Genomic DNA, 23,146 nt, shown 5'->3' on the forward strand with positions numbered 1-23,146 from the left:
ACCAGGAGTCGACATCAACTCGATGGCACAACTTTATGTTTACTTTAGTCATTTAAAAACTGGTAACCTGATTCTGTTATCCTTGGAATTGTCCAATTGCTTGATGACTTTGTTATTATCATGAAGGTATTTACAAACGCTTATAATGACGATCAGTTATTTTGTCCTGTTCTTTTTAATTTTTATGATTCACTTTATAAAATTGCACTGCCACTTGTTTTAATTTTATTGTGGCTTGTCTTTGATTGTTTTTATGGTTGGGACTTTAATCTTTGTGGTAAGTCACTCTGACTTTTTATAGTGGAAAGGTGAGGCAGATATTTTTATTTCAATACATTGAGTACATAAATGGACACATGATCACAGCAAACAGAAATATAAAATACAGCAAAGTTCAAAGAATTTTGCAGAAGGTATCTATCTACTAGTGGAATAAAAAACAAATTATTTTCAGTTGTAGGAGCACATGTTCCTTTAGAATTCTAAATTAAATACTGAAAAACACTTTTATATATTGAAAGCCCGGGGGTGGGAAGAGGCAGGACCTGATGCTGACATCCAGACTAATGAACTGCTCACATAGCAAAGGAAGCATGTATGCAACATCCTGCATTCCAGACTAAATCAGCATGGGCATGTGCAGGAGGTAGTGGGAGGAATTTTCACTGATCTCCCCTTCCCTCTGCAGTGCTCTGTGCCACCTAAAAATATATCCCTGAGGGCCTGCAGTCCTCAGAGACATATTTTTGCATGGCACAGAGCACTGCAGAGGAAAGAGTAGGTCAGTGAAAATTGTCCATCCCCCCCCGCAAGTGCCCGCATTGTTTTAGTTTGGACCGCAGCATGCTGCATGTGTGTGTTGTCAGTCTGCTAATGAAGCAAAAGAGCAAAGGCTTCCTGCTAACTGAGCAAAGAGGCATCTTTTAAAGGGGTTCCATCATGTATTTTTCTACATAAAACTGCTTCAGAACCTTTTTGTTGAAATGCAGTATATAAATAATATTTATTCATTCAATTTCTACACTGCCCTTCCAAAAATGGCTCAGGGAGGTTTACAGAGAGGAACAAATAAATAAGATGGATCCCTGTCCCCGAAGGGCTCACAATCTAAAAAGAAACATAAGATAGACACCAGCAACAGTCACTGGAAGTACTGTGCTGGGGCTGGAGAGAGCCAGTTACACTCCTCCTGCTAAATAAAGTGAATCACCAGGTTAAAAAGGTGCCTCTTTGCAAAGTTAGCAGGGTTACTGTAGTCGAGAAGAAAGAAAAACAAGTCAAAATAATTGACATAGCAATACCAAGTGACAGCAGAATAGAAGACAAAGAAACAGAAAAAACAACAAAATACAAAGATCTACAAATCAAAATTGAAAAGCTATGGCAGAAAAAGACCAAAATAATCCCAGTAGTAATTGGCACCCTAGGTGCAATTCCAAAACAACTTGAAGAGCACCTCAACACCATAGGGGCCACAGAAAACACCATCAGCCAACTAAAAAAAAACAACTTTACTGGGAACAGCCTACATTTTGTGGTGATACCTACTACAACAACAAGATTGATAACAAAATTCTGGCATTCCAGATCTGTGGGAAGGACTCGATGTCTGGATAAAACAAACCAGTCAATAACACCTGTTTGACTGTGCAAACAAGAAAATAAAATAATAATAATAATAATAAACCAGGCATCCAGCAATAACCAGGCATTCACAAATCCACTTGTCAGCTCACCAGTGGCGAGTGCCCCCAGCCCTCTAGTGAGCTGGACACTCAGCACCACACAGATCTCCTCACCAGAGGTCTCATTTTGACTGCCATTTGAAAGGTCAGAAACAGCAAAAGGACAAGGAAGCAAAAGGACAAGACAGACAAGCCAGTAGCCACTGGAGAGACACTGTGTTGGACTGGATAGGGACAGTTGCTCTCTTGGTGCTCTATTTCATGCAGACCAATCTGCCACTGATGGACTGTATCCTACGAAAATGAATCCTGACTAAAGACCACTGAAATCAATGGGATTCAGTTAGTTGTGACTAACCTGCCATTGATTTCAGTGGCGCTTCACCAGCATTCACTTTCTCTGGAGACAACCCAAAACACCTGGGGCTTTTTAGCTTAGAAAAAAAGACGACTGTGGGGAGACATGATAGAGGTCTATAAAATCATGCATGGTGTGGAGAAAGTGGAGAGAGAGAAATTCTTCTCCCTCTCCCATAACACTAGAACCAGGGGTCATCCCATGAAATTGATTGCCAGAAAATCTAAGACCAACAAACGGAAGTACTTTTTCACACAATGCGTGATCCACTTGTGGAATTCTCTGCCACGAGATGTGGTGGACTAGATGGGCCTTGGGCCTGATCCAGCAGGGCTGTTCTCATGTTCTCACTGGGTTACAATAGTCTACAATACCATACAGTGATATTACAACACTACAGTGTCATATTGTAAAGAAACGTTTGATGGGACTAAATTACCTTCAGATTCTCTCCAGTCTGATAATTATATAAAACAGGAGAATGACTTTTAAAAAATTAAACTCATAAACTGCCTGCTCTGCTCCAATCTACTGCAATACACAATACTCATGTGAGTCAGATGGACCACTTTATCTTCCATTATCAGATTTTGTATACTGTACTTACCACAGGCAATAGTCCAGTATATCATGGAGTCTGGAGCTTGGTATAGGATTCGATATGGTGCTACCCTTGCACTTGAGTCTAGAACAACATCAAGAGTACCCACAAGGAGACCTGGGGAACAAGAAATCCAGTTCCTGAATAGTGCTGATATCTTGTGGCAGACATAAAACATGCAGCAGAACATAACAATTTTTAAAAGCACCTTGAAATATAAACAAGATACATTTTACATATGAGAGCCAGTATGTACAGTTACTAGCTATTTGTCCTTGGATATGGGTGTTTAGAAACTAAAGTGCTATCCTGAATAAGAGACAGATATCAATTCAGCTTACAAAATATGCCAGTATCAGTTTCGAACAACAAGCTAAAAGGAATGCAAGGCAAGTTATTTAAAGCCCACAATATTTTTCTGAAGAGAACATTGTACATTGTGAAATCTAAGCTGGTGCTGAGAAAATCATTTCCCTGTCCTTCGCAAAGCTCTGTGCCCATGGATGGTGCTATACATACATGCATGCAATTTTAGTTACAGGAGCTGCATCCGAAGTGTCTGCATGGGGAAAAGAGCCTTCCACTCATGGAAGGATTGTTTTTCTCCTTGCACCATACTGCATAGGAAAACTAACTGCATAGGAAAAACTAAATCTAAACATCTCCCAGAGGGATAGCTGGCTTACTCTAATGCAGTAAAAACAATGAAGAGTCTTGTAGGATCTTAAAGACAAACACATTTATTTCAGCACACACTTTCATGGACTAGATGCATCTGGCTGAAGAGAACATGTATCTGAAGAAGTGGACTCTAGACCACGAAAGCATATACCAGAATAAATTTGTTGGGTATTGATGGTATTACAAAATTCTTTGTTAAGAGTTAACACATTCTGCTCTTGTGCAAACAAAAGCTTTAAGAACGACAGCATTTATGATAGCATTGCACAAACTCTTCCACTAATACTTGCAAAAACGTTTCTTAACAGCACTAAAACATCAATCTAAGTTTTTAAACTAAACATAGAGCCCATTCTCACGATGAGAGGGCTTGAGGGTGGCTGCGGGGAAGGCAGCAGAAGCTTGCCTTCCTTGTAGATGAGCAACGAGGAGTTGCTGAGTGTGTGGGTTGCGTGCCCAGACGGTCTGCGGCTGCCACAGACAATGCGGAGGTGTTTGGATCAGGACATGTCATCCTGGCCCCCAGAAATCCCACAATGCACCACACAAGTGTGCGGTGCATTGTGGAGATCCTCCCAGCAATGGGCAACCCCAGCAATGGGCAATCAATCTTTCAGCACCAACTGAAAGCAGCCGGCACTGACAGATGATCAGCTCAACGGGGTTAAGAGGCAGGCTTCCTAGGCAGGCTTGATGCCAAGGCGCTGCCAGGAGTCACTGGGCTTCTGGCAGTTCCCACGGGCAGCCATGCCCATGAGAAAAATCTCATAGGCTTCTTCTCAACCTGTTTCATACCTGGGACAATACCATCCCTCTCTCCATGAACTCATATAGATTCATTCATAAGACATTAAGATATTTTTTTAAAAAAAAAAACAACCATCAGAGTGTAATTTAAAAACAAACAAACAAACCATTGCAGTGAGAGACCAAGACTCCCAGTCTCCATAGAGTTCAAAACTGTCAATCAATATTTGGAGTCCAAAGTTTCAACCAATGGCTAACATTCAGACTAAGTTACTCCTGAACAGTCCTACTGAAATTAAGCAATCCTTAAACTACTCCCTGAGTAGTCCTACTCAATACATTTGTCTGGATGTCAACCAGTATTCCAAATGTCTCCACACTGTTAAAATTAGACTTTTAGTAGGCACTCTGTTGAAATTTCTCTCCTCTGGAAATATATATGTGTTCAAACTTTAGTCAAAGTAAGCAAGCTCTCAGTTTCCTCCCTCCATGCATACCCATTAGGTCTCTTCCACTTGTTTTAGTCTCGGTCAATAGGAGAGAGGCATAGTCTGCATGCCATTAACATATTGAACTACACTCTGCTCATATACAAGCTTTGAGTAATAAATAATTGAACACAATTTGAGACTTTGACCTTGGTTGTGATGTCCCTTCTTCGGCCTTTGTGTGCATGAAGAAAATGCTTCACTGAGCATTTCCCCAACTTTTCCTTGGCAAGTTTCAAATGTGTCGAAGATGTAGCTCTCTGAAATTTCCTATTTGACAAATATTCCCCCTAAGTTCACTTATTGCCAACACCATCAGACACAGCCTTCCTATGGCTGGGCCAAAGCACAAGAGGAGGAACATTTCACAATAGCATCTTTGTGTCTCCAACATAATCTTTTTGTAATCTTTAATGGTCAACCCCTTCAATGAGGTGGGGTGGAGAAAGAAGAGATTTTATATCTGGAGATGGTTCCCCAGCCATACCCTCCCTATATACCACCTGGCTTGGCCAGTAACACTCTGTCCTAGGGGAGGAAATAAAAGTCACATGTGGCCTTTCCATCAGGCAATGAGGTCATCCCTTGGAATGCTAGTTAGTTATTCCTGATTCAGTACATAGTTACTTCATGCCAACAGGTACATTTCCTTGTTTTCCTTCAACTCCCTCTCTTTTAATCTTTACTCCTCTTCGACTTAATCTTTGCTGGTTGTCCTGCATTCCCCTGTCTGTTGTCTCCACATCTAGCTAATTTTATGTGCTTCTCTGTTCCAGTCCTCCACTACCCACCCCAGCACTTTCTCTGAGCAATATGTGAATATTTGACAGGAGAAACTTCCTAAATGTTTAATTCATTGTCAGTGCACTTTTAATGTTTGCGATTAAAAAATTGTTCCTTACATATATTGCATGCAGCACTTTCAAAATGTGAGCAAGTGCCCTATGGAGGAAACACTTTCTGATCTCAGACATCAGATGTGAACATGTGATGATAGGTCAGTCTACATTTTCTAATTCCAACTAGAAAGCTCTAATTTATACTAATAGTACAAGAGCAGTGCTTAAGTAACAGACTTAAGGTTCCGTCCGCAATTTTAGCAAGTGATTGCATGAATAGAATCATTTTCCTCTATTCCCATGGCCCCATAATAAACCAAAAGAGGAAACTAAGAAACTTCACAATTAGATGGAAATTATTGACCTGTAACAATGCCTATGTTACATGGAAGCTTTTAAATTACAAAACCAAACAAGTTGTTTTATAACAGCATTCTTTAAAGTGATTTTCTTTAAAGAGTTTTGCAAATGTTCTTCATTTTGAGAAAATTTCCTATGGTTCCCAAAGATGCATTGTTCCCTCATTATTATTTTTTTACAGTTTAGATTTTAAATAAGGTAATCTACTAAACCAAAACTCTTTTGATACTCAGTGGCAGAATCCTACCACAGTCTGTGCTTCCTGCAAACTTCCTTGTGTGTGTCATCTTTGGATTCCAGCCTGCACAGACTTGCTGATAACAATTCTTAGGATGTCAAGAAAACAAACAGGAAAGAAACTCATATGCTTAACTGTGGATCTCCCAATCTTGGGCTATAACTCATATCGTCCCCAGCCTTTGACCATTATGGCTGGGGATGATGGGGCTATAATCCAGCAATATCTGGGGACTGAGAACCCCTGCTGTAAGAGAACAAAAGCTTGCCAGAGTTGCAGTGTGTCTCAATACTTAGATGATCATATGTTGAATAATAAATTAGCAGAGGGAGAAACACAAAGCACTAATCTGCTATTAAGGAGTCAGAGTTCAAGCCACAATCACCCATCAAAAGCTAATGTTTGGTGCAGACAGTGGTTTAATTTCCCATATTTTTCTTTCTTTATCTCCAAATGTAGTTTATTTTCAATAAAAGCTCCCAGCTCAACAGTGATTGCGCTGAGGAAATGCTCACTTGAAGTAAAAATTGTTCTCCAAACAGAGACTGCACATAGCACATAATATACACAGTAATAACTACACAGGACATCAGCTATAATTCAAAAAGATAATATTTGTTCACCAAGTATTCAATCCTGCGCACACTTACCTGGGAATAAGTTCCACTGAACACTACTACTACAACTATTTATATACCACTTTCAACCAAAGTTTCCAAAGCAGTTTACTTAGAGAAATAATATATAAATAAATAAGATGGATCCCTGTCCCCAAAGGGCTCACAATTTAAAAACACAATGGGACTAGGCTTTAACTATCCCTCCTCTGTGTATAAGAAAATTTTGGAAATGGCGTAACTCACTGGCAGGCAAATTTCAGGTAGTCATGTTGTAGACCAACAAAGCACCAGCTCTGCATTCCAAAGTAGTGCAGCACACATGCACACACAAGGAGTGGGGACAATTTTCATCAACCTTCTCTTCTCCCAGAAGTGCTCTGTGCAGCCCAGAGGTAGGTCCCTGGGAATCACACGGCCCTCAGGGACAGCTTCTGGGAGAAGGAAAGATTGGCAAAAAAACCCTACACACAACAGTGGAACTGAATAAATCCACAGCCCAGCACCAGTGCTTCTCAGTTCGCGTGCCAGCCAGTATCTCCAACAGTGCTTTGAAACCCTGCCCCCTTGCTTATATCTGAAACCACAACACCCCACCCCCACTCCGCTTACAGTGTTTGGGGAAGATCTCTTCATGAGTATAGCAGACGCTCTGAGAATGAGGGGATTTCAGAATGTGTCCGCTTGGGGGTGGAGCTCCAAGCTCACTCTCTGGGGCAGAGGTGCACCTAGGTAATTTTGGTGCCTGGACCTAAAGGCCTTTGGAGGCCACACACCCACCGCAAATTAAGCATCATCATGGTTGGCCAGCAACCACACCACCTGGGACAGACTAAAGAGGATTTGGGGTGGCCCAGGGGCTGTGGAGGCCCTGGACTTTGGCCCCAAAGTCCAGGGGAAGAGCACCTCTGCTCAGGGGGTGTTAAAATGTAAGTCTCTGTCACACACACACACACACACACACACACACACACACACCCCTCACGAACCTGTATTGCTGCTGCAGTTGGAGCTAACTGGGGCGACAGGCACTGAGTTCTCACACAAAGGCACCCTATGAGTGTGTGTGTGTGGTGGGGGGAGCATATGAATAGGGCTTTTATTACTTTTTTTAATCCTGCCCTTCTTCCAAGAAATTCAGGGCAATGTACATGCTTCTCCTTGCTCCAATTTTATCCCTACAACACCCCTGTAAAGCAGGTTAGTCTGTGAGTGTGTGTGGTGGGGGAGGAGGCCCCAAATCATCCAGTGAGTTCGTCATTCAAATTTTGAATCTAGGCCGCCCAAGTCCTAACCGGACACTCCAACCAATACAACATACTGACTCTACACACATAAAATCCTGAGATATTCTTTTTAGCATTCTGCATCGTGTGGTCTGCCAGTGAGCCAAAAGCACCCAGTGCACTTATTTAGTGTCCTGAGAATATCTGATTTCCTTGTAAAAAGAAAATTTCGAGCTCTTGTGGTTGCAATCTGATCTTGGTACATAATGGTGGGGGTGGGGGTGGGGATCAGATGTAATTTGCCATACTTGACAAGCTGCCCACCCTGACTTAGAGGAACGTGCTCCACTTCACTAACAACAGAACTCCAGGGGAAGGCAAAGCAGCACAGTGGGGAACTTGGCTTTCTGCCCAGAATTCTAAAGTCCTAGTGGAGAAGATTTTTTAAAAATGCATCTGAATCAGCAGCAATGGAGGGAGAGGGAGCTGGTTAGGATGAAAGCAGATGATTGCATCAGTGCTTGAGCACTCTTCATCAGGCAGAAAGAGCTCAGCAGACCCCATGGGTGGGCTTTTAGCAAAGCAGCAGCATGCCAAGGGCACTCCAAAGCTTAGCAGTGTGGGTACCACCAGCCTGGAAGCAAAACAGGAAGTACCTCACAGGAGAGACACCTGTTATCCTGAGGGTTTAAAGTTCCCAGCCCTAGGTTTTGCATGATGGCTGCTTTTGCCATTTGAATATTTGGACTAGCAGTAATCAGCATAAGAACTGGCATCTAACTTGTGAGCATTTGGCATATAGGTGGATCTTGCTATTCGTGGTACCGCTATTCACGGTTCGGCGTATCCGCAGTCTGAAAATATGAACCGGACCTCGGCATACGCAGGTACAGAAAGGGTTAATACCTGCATATCCATGGTTCCTAGGTGGCTAGAAATGACTTCCAAGGTCATTTTCAACCACCATTTTATTTAGAGGAACCATTTTGTGGCTCTTCCGTTAAAAAAAGTAAACGTAGTTTGTTTGTTTTTTAGGAAAAACCCCAAAATCTGGAGGTTTGGGTGATATCGTTGGACAGTTGTAGACCTGCAGAGCATGACACTTTTATTGCACCTATTTCTAAAGAGTATGACACTTTTTTGCTCCTATGTCCGACATTTCTTGCTGTTTCGTGCCCTTTTTTTACTTTGCAAGAACCTAACCCCCCAATCCTCAGACTCAATGCCTTATTATCCGCGGTTTCATGATCCACTGAAACCCGCAGATCATGACGTACACCTGTACTGGCATTTAACTATGCCAGTCTCCTGTGAAAAGTTATTAAAATTCAGGAAAGAGCCAATGTTTGGAAAAGGTGATGTAGTAATCAGGTTCAACAGCAATTACAGATGGCTATTAGAAAACCGCCCAGTACTCTTTACCTGTTGATTATGATCTTTGCACCCATAGGGTTGGGTTATATGTATATAAGGAGGAATGTCCTTATACAAGGTTTTTTTTAGGTGGAAGTTATGAATGCATGGAACAAAGGAAGCGAATTAGTCACTTATTGGACTCTAGGACCTTATGCAGTTTTGGAGATTTGGAAACTGGTTAGGGCATCTTGATATTATGTTTATTTATACATTCTTAAGGAGTCTTAAGGTTTTTTTCATGTTCATGCCTGTAAGCAGGAAAGCCAACACCTAGGTAACCAATGAAGTTGCTTCCCCAAAGTTGCAGTCTTGCTTTCAGAACCAGATGACATTTTCAGGATGTTTCCCTGATCTAGAAATCAAAACAACACTTAAATTCCTGATCTTGTTACTGCCACTTGCATATGCATACCTCTTTCAGTTCTATAGGTGACCTTGGATGCATTCAATCAATGATTTAGAGTAAACAGTGGCTCTGTCACTGAAAACTGCAGTTTCTCATGCACTAACATTTGCCCTGCCACAAGAGCCAAGGAGAAAGCCAGGCAAAACCTATCCCTGTAAGTCACAAATTCAGATATGAATTTCTTCCTGGAATCATGCAAAACAGGACAGGAAACTTGATTCAACATCATGGGTTATTTTGGGAGCACACTCATAGCTGCAGGGTTGCATACATCCTGCATATTTTATATGTACATAATTAACTATATTTGCAGAAATACTCTGATGTCTGGTCATGGCTGGTAAACATGTTTTCATTTATTTATTAGTGATGTCTGTAAACATATTTTGATTTCCATTTTTGGTATATATTTTGTTTTCAGAAATTAGTTCCTGTCACATCGTTAAGTTCACCAAATAACTATTCCAGCTAGCTAAAATTATTTATGTATTTATTTATTATTTTTATTTATTCAATTTATGTAACACCTGACTCCAAAGGCTCTAGGCAGTTCACAAAAAGAAACACAACAAAAACAAAATAAGAAACTGTCAAAATACTTTGAAACAATTTAAAACATTCAAAGATTACTACAAGTCTGGCTAAAAAAAATGTGTCTTAAGGGCTTGTAAAGATGTAATCTCATAAACATATTCCACAGCCCAGAAGAGACCACAGAGAAAGCCAGCTCCTGAGTCACTGCCAGATGAGCCAGCAGCATACAGAGACAGACCAGCATTTTGGGCCAACTGAAGTTTCTAAACTACATACAAAGCCAGCCCCACATAGAGTGCATTGCAGCAGTCAAGCCTAGAGGTTACCAGAGTACCACAGTTCTGAGATCATTATCTTCAAGGAGCGGATGAAGCTGTCATATCAACCAAAAGTTGATAGAAGGCACTCCTGGCCATAGCCTCAACCTGAGGAACCAGAGTGAGGCCAGGGTCCAGAAACACTCCCAAGCTATGTACCTGAGTAGTGGGGAGCAGTGTTCTCTCTAATTTTTCTCATCTGTGTGCAGAATGAGATTTATTCTGAGCGGGAGAATCAAGGCAGTGTATGCACACATACATTCAGAATGGGGCCTTCCGGATTCAACCTGAGTGGGATCTAAAATTAACTGAGCGGACATCAAAAAACTTGTGAGCACAGGCATGTGCACACGCCTTAGAGGGAACACTGATGGGGGGGGTGGGGAGAGTGTAAGCCCATCCAGAACAGGAAGATCTATCACATCCTTCAAAGTATACCATGAGTACCTCCATGAGTGTGTGTACTTACCATATGGATTCAGTTCCAATTTATTATCCCTCATCCAATCTATTAATGCCTGTAGGCAGGCTTTGGGGGGGGGGGTGTTATGCCATTTCCTGATGATGGAATGGAGAAATAGATTTGGGTGTTGTCCAGCGGGGGCCCCCACTGGCCTTACCGGCTTCAACGCTCCCTCGGCACTGGCAGTCAAGGCCAGGGAGGTGCCAGGCAAGGCGGGCAGCCAGGCAAAGCAGCCCAATGAGCGGCCAGCTGAGACGCTGCAAGACCAAGGAGCTGGGCTAGAGGGGACGGGGGAAGGGTGGGGGCAATTGAGGGAGGAGGCAGCAGCAGACAGAGGCACAGCTGAGGGGGATGATGAGATCAGCCTGATATGGCAGGGCGGAGGTCCAATTAGCGGGGGCGTGGGATGCATCATGAGGGATTTAAGGTAGGCTCAGCCAGTGATGAGGGGTAGTTGGAGGGCTCCCCTCAAAAACTATGAGGCCCTGCCTGAAGGCGGTGAGAGGGAGAAGCAAAACAATAGAAATGGCCATGGAGAGACCAGTGTTGTGACAAGAGTCATCAGCATATTGATAACACCCTGCTCCAAACCTCCTGATAATCTCACCCAGCGGTTTCATGTAGATGTTAAAAAGCATCGGAGATAAAATGGACCCTGAGGGACACCATACAAAAGCTCTCATTTCAGAGAGCAACTATCTCTTGAGCAACGCCATCTGGAGAGATAGGAGCTACTGCTAAGCAGTACCACCTATTCCCAAATCCCGCAAACGATCCAGGAGGATACTATGGACGATCCGCATACAAAGCGACCGAAAATGACCAAGGATCCATGGGACCTTTGAAGTGACAACAGCTCTTCAAGAATAAACAGGGTGGATTTGATTTAAATCAAACTGATTTAAATCACTAGCAGGGTGGATAAAAATAAAAAAAATCCGATTTAAATCAAAAAAATCCGATTTAAATAAAAAAAATCCGATTTTTTAAATTTAAATCAGATTTTTTGATTTAAATTGATTTTTTTGATTTTTATCCACCCTGCCAGTGATTTAAATCAAATCCACCCTGAGAAAAAATAAATACATACAGTTAGACAGCACCAGGTACATGGCCTTACAGAGTTTCATAGGTGAAAACAGATGTATATTTTGCCCCCAAGGAGCTTGGAATCTAAAACAAGATGGATGTTGAAATTCTGCACCATAATCCTGTCATTACATTTTCAGGTTTCTCACTGTTATTTTTTTTTTAACACATGAAAGCTGAAAACCACAGGATTCTAAAGTCCAAACTAGATGTTACTATAAATTTATAGCTGTATCCAAAATGGAGACTATGTGTCTAGTTCCCCAGTCCCTCTTCATAACATTACAACAATTTGCATTTCTCTTCCCTGCTTCATATTATTGGCTTTCAATTTAGAGATGGCAATGTCATGAGATGATGGAAGTTCTGCTAGGAATTAGGTAGGGGTGTGTGTGAATGTGAGTGTGAGATTAGATACACAGAGGTGTGGGGTTTCTGGAACTATGCTGCTTTTGCAAGTGAACCATGCTGAACACCATGCTGACCATGCAAATGGTGCCCGCACATGTGTGGATGCCATGTGTGTGCTGGCACCAGGCAGGTGTACTTGGGCTGAGTGCCACCCCAGCAGGAAGCTGCATGGTGCAGCAGAGAGCAGATAAGGACCTGCTCTCCTCTTTCTTAAAACTCCCGCTCCCTGATCCCAACTAGGGCTCAAACCGCTGCTCAAACTGCGGTTCAAGCACATTCCTAGAGCAGACCAGAGGAGTGAATGAAGCACAAATTGGTCTCAAGGCTCAGCTCTTCACAACAATCTCCAAGAAATATTACACACACACACCCCCAGAAAGCCACAATACTATTGCCCAAACAAAACAAACCACAACTCAAGGAAGGCAGGCACCCAAGTTCTGTCTTTATCAATCTGAGATCCAGCAATAGCTGGAGATAGCACAGCATATTCAGAGCTGAGAAAAGAAAAGTCACAAAATCAAACCTTCCTTGCTCGTCTCCTGATATATCCTCTTCAAGACAGGCACACTATAAGGGCCCTCCTCTGCCTCCCAGTCTCTTTGAATATATTTTGAAACTCCCTCCTTTTGTGTTCCCCCTCCCCCCGCCAATGGCGTCACAGTTACCCATGACAAAACTTGATTTCTAGGATAACAAACCAGCCAAGAAGCAAGGAGATCACAAGCCAGTGACAGGAAACCAATCAGCAAGGGGAAAACAGGCCTCCAAAATGATGCTCGAAAGGCCAAAACTTCGTCAAAGCAGGGTTGTTTTGTTCCGAGCTCCAAACAGGCCCTTTAATTAGAGCATGTTTTGTTTCGAGCTTGAGACACAAAACAACCCATTTCAAGTTGAGACATTTCACTGTCAAAACATTTTGCACATCCCCAGCATTAGCATAACAAAGGCACTCTTAGTATCAACTACCATCCTCTCTAATAAAAGGCTTGGTGTCCGTCCATGGACAACCAAGCGTGTCCGTGCCTCCCTCGGCTGTTCTGGGCATGCGCGGAGTGCATGCCCAGAACAGGCCAAGGGAGACACGACCACCAGCACCCGGCGGCCATGTTGGGCGGCCAGAAGCGGCCGCCCCGAAGAAGCCGGTGAAGTCCTGCAAAGCTGGGAAAGAGGCGGCGGGGAAAACTGGCCGAGGCGGCTGCAGAGCTGCCGCCTCAGCCATTGCACGCGGCACGGCCGAGGCCTGGCAGCGCCGCCAAGGACGGGCGGCTGGAAGACTTTGGGCCCTTGCCCGGCCCCAAAATTGCCCTTGCCCCAAATGTTTCCCGCCGCGGCCGCAGCCGCCAACCACTCTCCCGCCCTCCCAGCTGCCCAATTTCTCCTTCCCCGCTCCCCCCCCAAATGATTAAGGGCCAAAATGGCCCATGAGAATGCCTCCGCGGCCGCCGCCAACCGCCCTCCCAGCTGCCCGAGCCCTCATTACCCGATCCAGCCCGCAACAGTCGGGCGAAGTAAAAGCATATTTTACGAAGAAGAGAGGAGCTCGTGAACAGAGCTCCTCTCTGTGCTAAGCCTCTTCCCAAACCGGTGCTTTGGGCGCAAATGACGCCTATTGCGTCCTTTGTGTCCATAGCAGCAGTTTGGGCAGTGGCTTAGCACAGAGAGGAGCTCTGTTCACGAGCTCCTCTCTTCTTCGCAAAATATGCTTTTACTTTGCCCGACTGTCGCAGGCTGTATCGGGTAAGGAGGGCTCGGGCAAGAGGGAGGGGGGACAAGGGCAAGGGGCAAGGACAAGGGACAAGTTGCTCGGGCAAGGGGCAGGGGGGGGCAAAGGCGAGAGGGAGTGGGGCAGGGGGGAGAAACTCTCCCCTACTAGCGCCCGTTATTTCAACGGGCCTGAAAACACTAGTTCTTAATATTTACATAATGTTTGTCTTAAGTATTCAAAGCATTGCGCATTGAATATCTCAGTAGCATTTATAACATCCGTGTAAAAGATGCCAGTGTTATTTTCCCCACATTATTGATAGGCAGGGGTTGAAACAGAGAATCATAGTTTGCCTAAGGCTTCTCAGCAAATTAACAATTTGCTAGATTTAGCTAGATTTAGCCTTGGAGCGATCAAGTTCACAACTGGTTTGCTAAGCAACACCAGAAAATGCTTTGTCTACAAGAAACAGATTAACAGGTTACAGTAACATAATTCTGGTTCCTTCCTGTATTATGGCTCATAATTTCCCCTCATTTCACAAGACAGCCCACATGGTTAATGAACTCACTCATACATTTTTTATTATGGGATGAATATGACTTGGCTGATAACAAGTCTACAGTTACATCAGAGCCCAGAGCCTTTGTTCTTTATTTGCAGGAAATCTATCCATTAAAGGACTGAAGCCTTTTTGAGGTCTAAATTTCAAAATCTGTGCATTTAAAAGGCTCAGGAAGTAAGTGGAAAGCCCCACCCACATAGTGCTTTACCAATTAGTGGTAACAGAGCAGAAGCACCATGTTGACTGGGCAGTGGGGATTCCATATGCAGATAGGGAGGAGGAGCCTGTGATGGTTAAGGTCAGAAGATGTGCTTGACTGTAGAGGAGAGAAAAGTCGCTCTCTATACATAAAAGGATAGTGGGCATGGGTCTGCGAAGAGAGAGGTCATGAGGCAGGAAAGAGCCCCTGCAGGAGAAGGAGGCTGCCACTGTGTGAATTAGATGAGGAAACAAGAGACAGGGAGAGAAAGGAAGGGAGGAAAGGCAGAGGGGAAGAACGAGTGGAGAGAAAAAGAAGGGAGGAAAAGAGAGAAAGAAGGAAGGGCGAGGGAAGGGCCCAGGCCTGTCAGCGGCCTGCAGGGAATGAGTGACCATGGTGGCAGCAGCAGGGAGAAAGGGCCCAGTCAACCACCGCTCCATGGAATTACCAAGGCCATTGGCGGAGGGAGGCAGGCCGGCAGGTGAGGGATGTGCCTCGGCCTGTCAGCAGCCCGAGGGAAATGAGTGGCCATGGTGGCAGTGAGGAAGGGCCAGGTCACCCACTGCTGTTGTTCCTGTGGGGAGAGGCAGGAGTGGGGCTCAGGTGAGGGTGGGGAGGTCTCTGGGGTTAGGGAGCTACAGCTTGGCCAATCAGCACTGGCAACATCGCAGCCATGACCAAGAGGGGTGAAGGGGATGGAAGCAACGGGATGGAGGAGGAGGAGCAAGAGTGCGGCTCAGGTGAGGGTCGAGAGATCTCTGAGGTGAGGGGGGCTGTGGCGTGCGGGGAGCAATCAAGTAGTAGCGCACAGATGCTCTGCGCAGGTTAAGCTAGTAAATATTATACACAAATTATAATATATTATCCTGGTCAGAGACAATAATAAAGATACTACTTCATCCCTAATATAGAATAGGAATAGATATCTCCCCTCAATCCTGCTTTTCCTCCCCCCGCCTCGCCAAGCCTGCCCAATTCTCTCTCTCTCTCTAGCCAAACCTGCCTCTCTCAAGCCAAGCCTGCCACATTCTTTCCCCATCTCATTTCTCTCTTTCCCTCTTATAAAAGCCTGTGTGGTGAAAGATCAAAGTGTAATCTTATCAAAAATTAAGAGAAAAACTTCTCTAGTTTTTTCCCCCTTAGAAGTGCTCCATGTTAAGTGTGATGATTTGGCAGAGGTGTAAAGGAAGAACAATGCATTTTATTGTTATGTATTTTGTACAGATTGTATTGTATTAATTTTATTAGAATTTTAATTCAATTTATTTTATTTTAATTTAAATTCATCTTGGCCTGCCAGAACTTCAAAAGTTAAATTTTGATTAGATTCATTTTAATTAATTTCACTTTGATATAATTAATTGATTGATATTAAGTGTTACTTTAATAATCAGCACTCTTAAAATTGACCTCGGCCCCCATGAGCCAAGTCACGGTCAGTTTTGGACCACCAAGTCATTTGAGTTGTGCATGCCTGGACTAAACAAAGAATGAGAGAGAAGCCTCATCAACCCCACAAGGCTAACCTCTGCTCCCAAAGTAATTACAAGGCTGTGTCATCAGCAATGTTCACTCCAGTTTTTCAGTGGAATCTCCCACCACGCCTTCAGCCAAAAGTTCTCCACAAAAATTCCTGCCATTTTTAGTCAAGACAAATTTCAAGGAACAAACCTATAACTGAGTTTTGCATACAGCCACTTGAAGAATTTGGGTCTACAACTTTCACAATGTTTGCCTAATTTGCTCAAGAAGAGATCCACAATATCATGATGAACAGGTAAGGGTCAGGCCAAAAAAAAAAAAAAAAAAGAGAGGGAAAAAAAGCAGAATATTTATGAGGCTTGATATCCCACACTTTTAATCCCAACAGATTCCTCATGACCAAACAAATAATGTAAAATGTATACCAACATGCATAATTGTATTTTAAAGGTTTTGTTTACAGGCAAAATTGCTTATGCTGCCTTTAATTTGGTCCATTTGTTACAGAATATAACACACACACCCAGTTCCCTCATTTAACCTATCAGGTATTGTGGCTGATGAAAGCACATCTGCTCCATATGCTCTAAAGAAAAGCACTTTAAAAAAAATTTAAATAGCCCTTATGATCTATCAAGACCCATCTGGAACATTAGTTGCATCACTCAATTTGTGCCAGTGAGGTAAATTGTTTCCATCAAGTGGTGAAAAAAGATAACTCCCACCTCTGCCCTCAGTTTCTCTGAGCAACTTTACTCCTTCAAAACCTATAGCCATCTGCTTGCCACCTATATAAATGCATTACACATCCCTGCCAACATGTCCCTATTTTCCCATTCACCTGAATGGGAAAATAGGGATATATTGGCAGGTATGATGGTCTTTGGCACCATTACCCAGACTGCTACATGCCCAGGCTGCAATGAACAGCTCCACACCGGTGTGCTCCAGCTGCTACCATAAACGCTCTATTTACCAAACAATTCATCTTATAGAATTGGCTCCTATGAACACACACAGAATGTCTTTCTAACCCTTAGGCTTCTAAACAAAAACCTCCATGAAAAACACACTTTTATGCAGGCAATCTGCTGACTGTACTCGAAAGCAGTTGCAGGATCATAAGCAGAACCAATAAGGCCAAGTATGGATTTGAAACTGAGAACTCAAGTCAAGGCTCCAATGCTAAATTACAGTGATTACAGTGAATCTATTTGAAAGCCAATCAGTATTATCTTATGATTCTGAGAAGGGTGCAGCACATGAAAGAAATCCACAGATTTCTGTGTAGATCACATTTACAGCAGCTGTTCACCAGCTGGGCAGGCACTTATAACATCCAAGTCTTAAAAGCCAATCCTTGCTCATGGAGAAAAGATCCCCTTTAACTTGAGATACAATATCAGAAGTGGTGTGGGTGACCCTATGGTCCTGTTACCCCATGGCATGGGGTGGGACTGAGGACTAAAGGATTTGGTGTATGTAAGCTCTCTCTGATACGCTCTATATCTTTGCAGATGCAATATCATAATGTCACTGCATCTGTGTATGTACATTGTGTATCTCAAGATACACCAGTGTAGGGAGACTTCCATAGTATCTTAAAAGTCTCAGTTAGTGTATTTGGAGTATATGACTGCACCCCGAATTGGGACCTTTAACATGTAAAGCATGTGCCTTTCCACTTGGTTGGCAAATAGATAGGATTGGTTCCTCCCAATCTAATTAAGTGCTTTCACTTGAAGGAATTTACATCTATGGTGCAGCCACCTAATGATGCAGCGGGGAAATGACTTGACAGAGGTTGCAGGTTCGAATCCCCGCTGGTATGTTTCCCAGACTATGGGAAACACCTATATCGGGCAGCAGCGATATAGGAAGATGGTGGAAGGCATGATCTCAGACTCAGACTTTGGAATTCCAAGCTTGAATCATTGCTCAGTAATACATTTTCTAGGAGGCTAAGAGAAGAGTGATTGCTAGTAGTTGAAATACTTCCTTTTGTACAAGTTATGTTTGGATTGGCTTCAGCTTCTTAGATCAAGACAGATTGACATTGACCCATATTAGTTAGACCCAGGTTTATAGCAACCAAATCTTAGGATGAGGCCAAAGGATTTTCCTAATAAGTAATTCCATTGTGTAATTCATTCAAGTATATGCAGATTAAACAGCAATCCAATTCACAAAGAGGTTGAGGGGAGAAGAAAGCAGAAGCTGCAAAAGGATTTATGACTCATGTATGTGCTTTCTATTTTGACAACTACCCATAAGTATAATTGACAATTATACTCTGACCATTTTAAAAAAGCATTTGAAAACCCACTTCTTCACCCAAGCTTTTTCAGCTTTTTAAAGTGTTTAGGTTTTTAATCTGTGTTTGATTTTAAATTGTTTTAAGTTTTTGTGTATGTCTTTAACTTGATTTTATGTTATTGTTAACTGTCCAGAGACGGAGGTTTGAGACAGTATACAAATCTGATAGATAGATAGATAGATAGATAGATAGATATAGCACAATAACGAGTATTATGGGGTGGAGTGGGAGATCAGTTTTTGTAAAAGAAATATAAGATACAAAACACTGGTGACTAAAAGAGGATGCTATTGCAAAAGCTTGATGTGACCCTTGAATAATCGTAAATATATCATTGTAAGCTGCTTTGATGGCCCACAATAGTTAGAAAAGTGGCCTATACATAGTAATGTAGTAAATCAGGGATCTCCAGAAGATATTAGAATACAACTCCCATCATCCCCAGTCACAATGGAGAATGGCCAAAATCCATTGTAGCTGGCAAGTATCTAAGTTGTAGTTCAGCAACATCTGGGGACCCAAGTTTGAGGAGTCCTGTATGAAATGTATAAAAGAACTTTGCACTAGAAAACATACACACATAATAATCTCTTTAAAAAGTTGGAATTAACACCACTCTAATGCCAACAATATTAATATTCCTTCAGATCTTTTGGGGTCAATTCAAACATTACATTTTTGCAGATACTATCAGGCCAGTTTCTAATATTGCAGAATCACTAAAAGATCACACATGCCATATAAGACACAGCCGTGCACATATTTAAACAAAAGAAATCATATTTCCGTGCCTGAATTGAAATCTTGCCTGATTTCCTCACTATTTTCTGAATGTTCAACTCTAGCAGCAAAAGCTATAAACGGCTAATAATAATTGGAGACATGATCACCACCACAGTCAAACATTCTAGGGAAGAGCAACTCATTGGAAGGACCTCCTTCTTGGAATGGTAAAAACAGGATTAAAAACAGATTCAATTTTCAGCTGGCTTTTGGACTGGACAGATGCCTCTAACCTAGATAGGTAGAAATGTGGTAGAAGTGCTCCACCAACACACCTACATGAAAATGTAGTTAAGGAAGTTGTTCTCACTGCACACACTCATTTTACTGGTATAGCCCACATGAATGTTCCCCAAATTTAGGTCTGCGGAATCAGATGCTTCAGCATTGATTTTGTCTCAGTATCAGACAGAAGCAGTGTGTTTCATTTACTTTGGAGACCTGTATTCCTGCTCAGCCCAGAACTCACTTTGTGTCTTAAGGCAGGTCACCATATCATTCCCAATACAGTGACTCTAAAATAGGATGATGGATGATCAACCTTCACGGAATCCTTTTGAGAATAAATGATGAAAGGACTGCAAAGAGCCCAGTGCTATGCATGGTTACTTGGAAATTAGTCCCACTGAGACTAACAAAGCTTACTTCCAAGGATTGCAACCTAAAAGTTCTGTAACTTAAAGCAATAATGCTGAAATAGTGCTTTTTCAGAATTGTCACAGAACTTCATTTTCAGTTCCTAATGGAACACCCTGCCTCCTGAGATTCATAATGCCACCTCCCTTCTGTCCTTTAAGAAGCTTTTGAAAACTTATTTATTTTGCCAGGCTTTTAGTTTATAATGTGTGTGGGGGGAGCTGTCTTCCCCTTTTTTCTCTTGTTTTCATTGTTGTTTTAATTTATGTGAACTGCCTAGAGTCTATGGAAGTCAGGCGGCCAATAAATTTGCTAAATAAATAAATAAATTTTCAGAGATTTTCCTACAAAATGCAAGGATGTGGGAGATAAGACGAAGAGAGCTGGTCTTGTGGTAGCAAGCATGACTTGTCCCCTTAGCTATACAGGGTCTGCCCTGGTTGCATATGAATGGGAAACTAGAAGTGTGAGCACTGTAAGATATTCCCTTCAGGGGATGGAGCCACTCTGGGAAGAGCATCTAGGTTCCAGGTTCCCTCCCTGGCTTCTCCAAGATAGGACAATATATATATATATATATTTAATAGGACAAGATTTTTTTATTGAACCAACAAACTACCAAAACATACAGTACGTTACCAAAGCACAATTATATACAAAGTGGTTGTTTGTACAGCTGAGAGAGATTCCTGCCTGCAACACTGGAGAAGCTGCTGCCAGTCTGTGAAGACAATACTGAGCTAGATAGACCAATAGATCTGACTCAGTATATGGCAGCTTCCTATGTAGGTAACAGTCAGCAGGCAGGCAAGCCTTCTGCCAGCCTCAAAACAGAATGGTCATAACATGGTCATATACATAACACAGCCCAAGCAAAATGGTAAAAAGCACAGAATGAAGGAAAACTAATACCCACGATTTACTGTCTAATTTGCCAAACTAGCAAACAATGCACCAAATTATTTCTAAATGAAATGCCAAGGTGGCAACTGCAGCTTCTGAAGGGAGATATGAGATGCTCCGATGTAAACAAACAAAGACACACACACACATACACAGACCTAGATAAAAAATGGACAGATGCAGTGCACCCCGTTTACTCGGAGGTAAGATACAGGGTTCAGTGAGTCTTTCTCCTCCCTTGAGTGTTTTAGGATTGCAGCGTTAAAATAGCTATGCGCCTTGCCCGACAGAAGGGACTTTCTCCCTTTCTCATATTCACTTACCAGCAAGACCTCCGCTGCCTCCGTCTCCTCCATGCCCCTTTCGTCTCTGCAGGATGAAGTAAGGATTGGCCCTCTCCGTGATCCACAGGGCGTTCGCCAGCAGCACCTCCTCCGGGTTCACCCACATGCTCCCGGTCTAGACAAAGGCAGCCTCACGGTGTTGCCTTCGGAGGTTTATGTTAAATCATGCAGAGCGTAGAGGATGCTCCCAAGATCCGATGCCTGCTAAACGCCTTGCCCAGGCAACGTAAAAGCCGCCAATGCCTCGGCCAGAGCTAGAAACATTGGAGGGGGAAAGGGGAAGAAAGAGGAGCAGCAGCATCACCAGGACTTTCCAGCCTGACGGCAATGAAAGAATGCTGGCTCAAGTCTAGAAAAGCAGCCAAACGCGAAGGCACGATCGGTGAGAGATGCGGAGATGAGCTGAGCCGTGACCTCAGAGAGCAGCATCAGCAGCACCATCGGCGGCTGGGCCCGCCCAGCCTCGCCACCGGCAGCGCCGTCTTCCAGCCGCCGTACTGCATCCAAGCTCCAGGAAGGAGCCGATTAGAGAACGACGCGCCCCCACCCGAAAATCCAAGGTTAAGCGCTACTTTCCTAATTCAGAGCCCGGAAGGACCACTTCGATCTCTTATAGGGGTGGAAGCCCGTCTCTCCTATATTTCTTCCCCTGCTTCCTCGCAATATATCCTACGAAGCCCGTACTCAAAGGTCACACAGACAAACGGGACGCGATCGGCAGAGCCGGTTATGTGCAAGATCCACCTAGCTTCCGAACTGCACTGATCCTTTGGAAACGGCGCGCTTGCCAAGCGCAGCAGAACTAATTAGGGCAACGCACACCCTCTGGAGTGGTGCTGCTGCCTGCTGCCAAGAGCAAGCCAGAGCACTAAGGATCTTTCAAAATCATGCCCCTACCTGCCCTACTATGTCTTCTCCTCGCACAGTGTAAAACACATGTAAACGAATAAGCCTTGCCGATCTCAAACATCGCAGCTCGCGCGCGTGCGCGCACATGTCTACAGCTTGCCCAGGGAGCAAAATGTTCCCATATTCAAGATCGCTATAAAATCCTTCACACGTAGGCGCGCCCCCCCAGCACCAAGGTCTGGCCAGCGTCGGCAGAACGCCTATCTGCAACTCGCTCGGAGCACGCACAAAGAAAACCAATCGAAACCGCCAGCTCTCCCAGCAACTACAGACAGCCTTTTGTCCATTCCTGCCCAGTGAAGGGTGGCGTGGCTATTGCTGTTCCTGTAACAAAAATCATAGCTAGTGCCCCCCTCCCCACACACCCCGACACCCTCGCGTAGTCGTGCGCTATAGGCAGGCGCGCGCGCGCACGTAACCCTATCGCCTGCTAAACTGCTGGCTCGCCAGGTTCTAAGATGGGCGGGGTTAATGCCGGAGCAACCAGCGCAACGCTCTACTGTTGATCTTTCTTACTTCCTCCAATCCCAGGAGCTTGTCACGTGCTCCGCTGCCTTTGCTCCTGAGCAAGTGTTCGTAGGCTCCGCCCTTCTCCGCATTGGAACCGACCCGAGAGCCTCCTGCGAAGCGCTGGCAGTTGCTGTGAGAGAGAACAATTCAGTCTCCCCTGATAAACTTCAAAAGGCACCATTCTTCAGCCAAAAGATTCCAAAGAGAGGCACCAGAACGAAGTTGCTTAATCGGTCTCTATCAGTAAATCCTGTTCAATTTGTACTCAACTGGAATTGTTCACTCCTTTTCTGTTTTAATTGTGACATTAGCAT

The 23,146-nt window shown here is 43.6% G+C and overlaps 1 protein-coding gene across 4 annotated transcripts in view; it reads right to left on the reverse strand.

Moving 5' to 3' along the window:
- TBC1D9 (TBC1 domain family member 9) overlaps positions 1-22,838 on the reverse strand; it is a 78,411-nt gene extending 55,573 nt beyond the window's left edge. For 3 of the 4 annotated variants that reach the window (XM_053256835.1, XM_053256837.1, XM_053256838.1), the window contains exons 1-2: positions 21,393-22,838; positions 2,651-2,761 (exon numbers count right to left, since the gene is read on the reverse strand). In XM_053256835.1, the coding sequence (XP_053112810.1) occupies positions 2,651-2,761; positions 21,393-21,519 (238 nt within the window). In that variant the 5' untranslated portion in view covers positions 21,520-22,838. The remainder of the gene's footprint in view (positions 1-2,650; positions 2,762-21,392) is intronic. The other variant, XM_053256836.1, reaches the window with a different exon arrangement.
- Between the last annotated feature and the right edge of the window lie 308 nt (positions 22,839-23,146).

The sequence above is a fragment of the Hemicordylus capensis genome, chromosome 5 (assembly GCF_027244095.1).
Source record: "Hemicordylus capensis ecotype Gifberg chromosome 5, rHemCap1.1.pri, whole genome shotgun sequence".
Classification (NCBI taxonomy): domain Eukaryota; kingdom Metazoa; phylum Chordata; class Lepidosauria; order Squamata; family Cordylidae; genus Hemicordylus; species Hemicordylus capensis.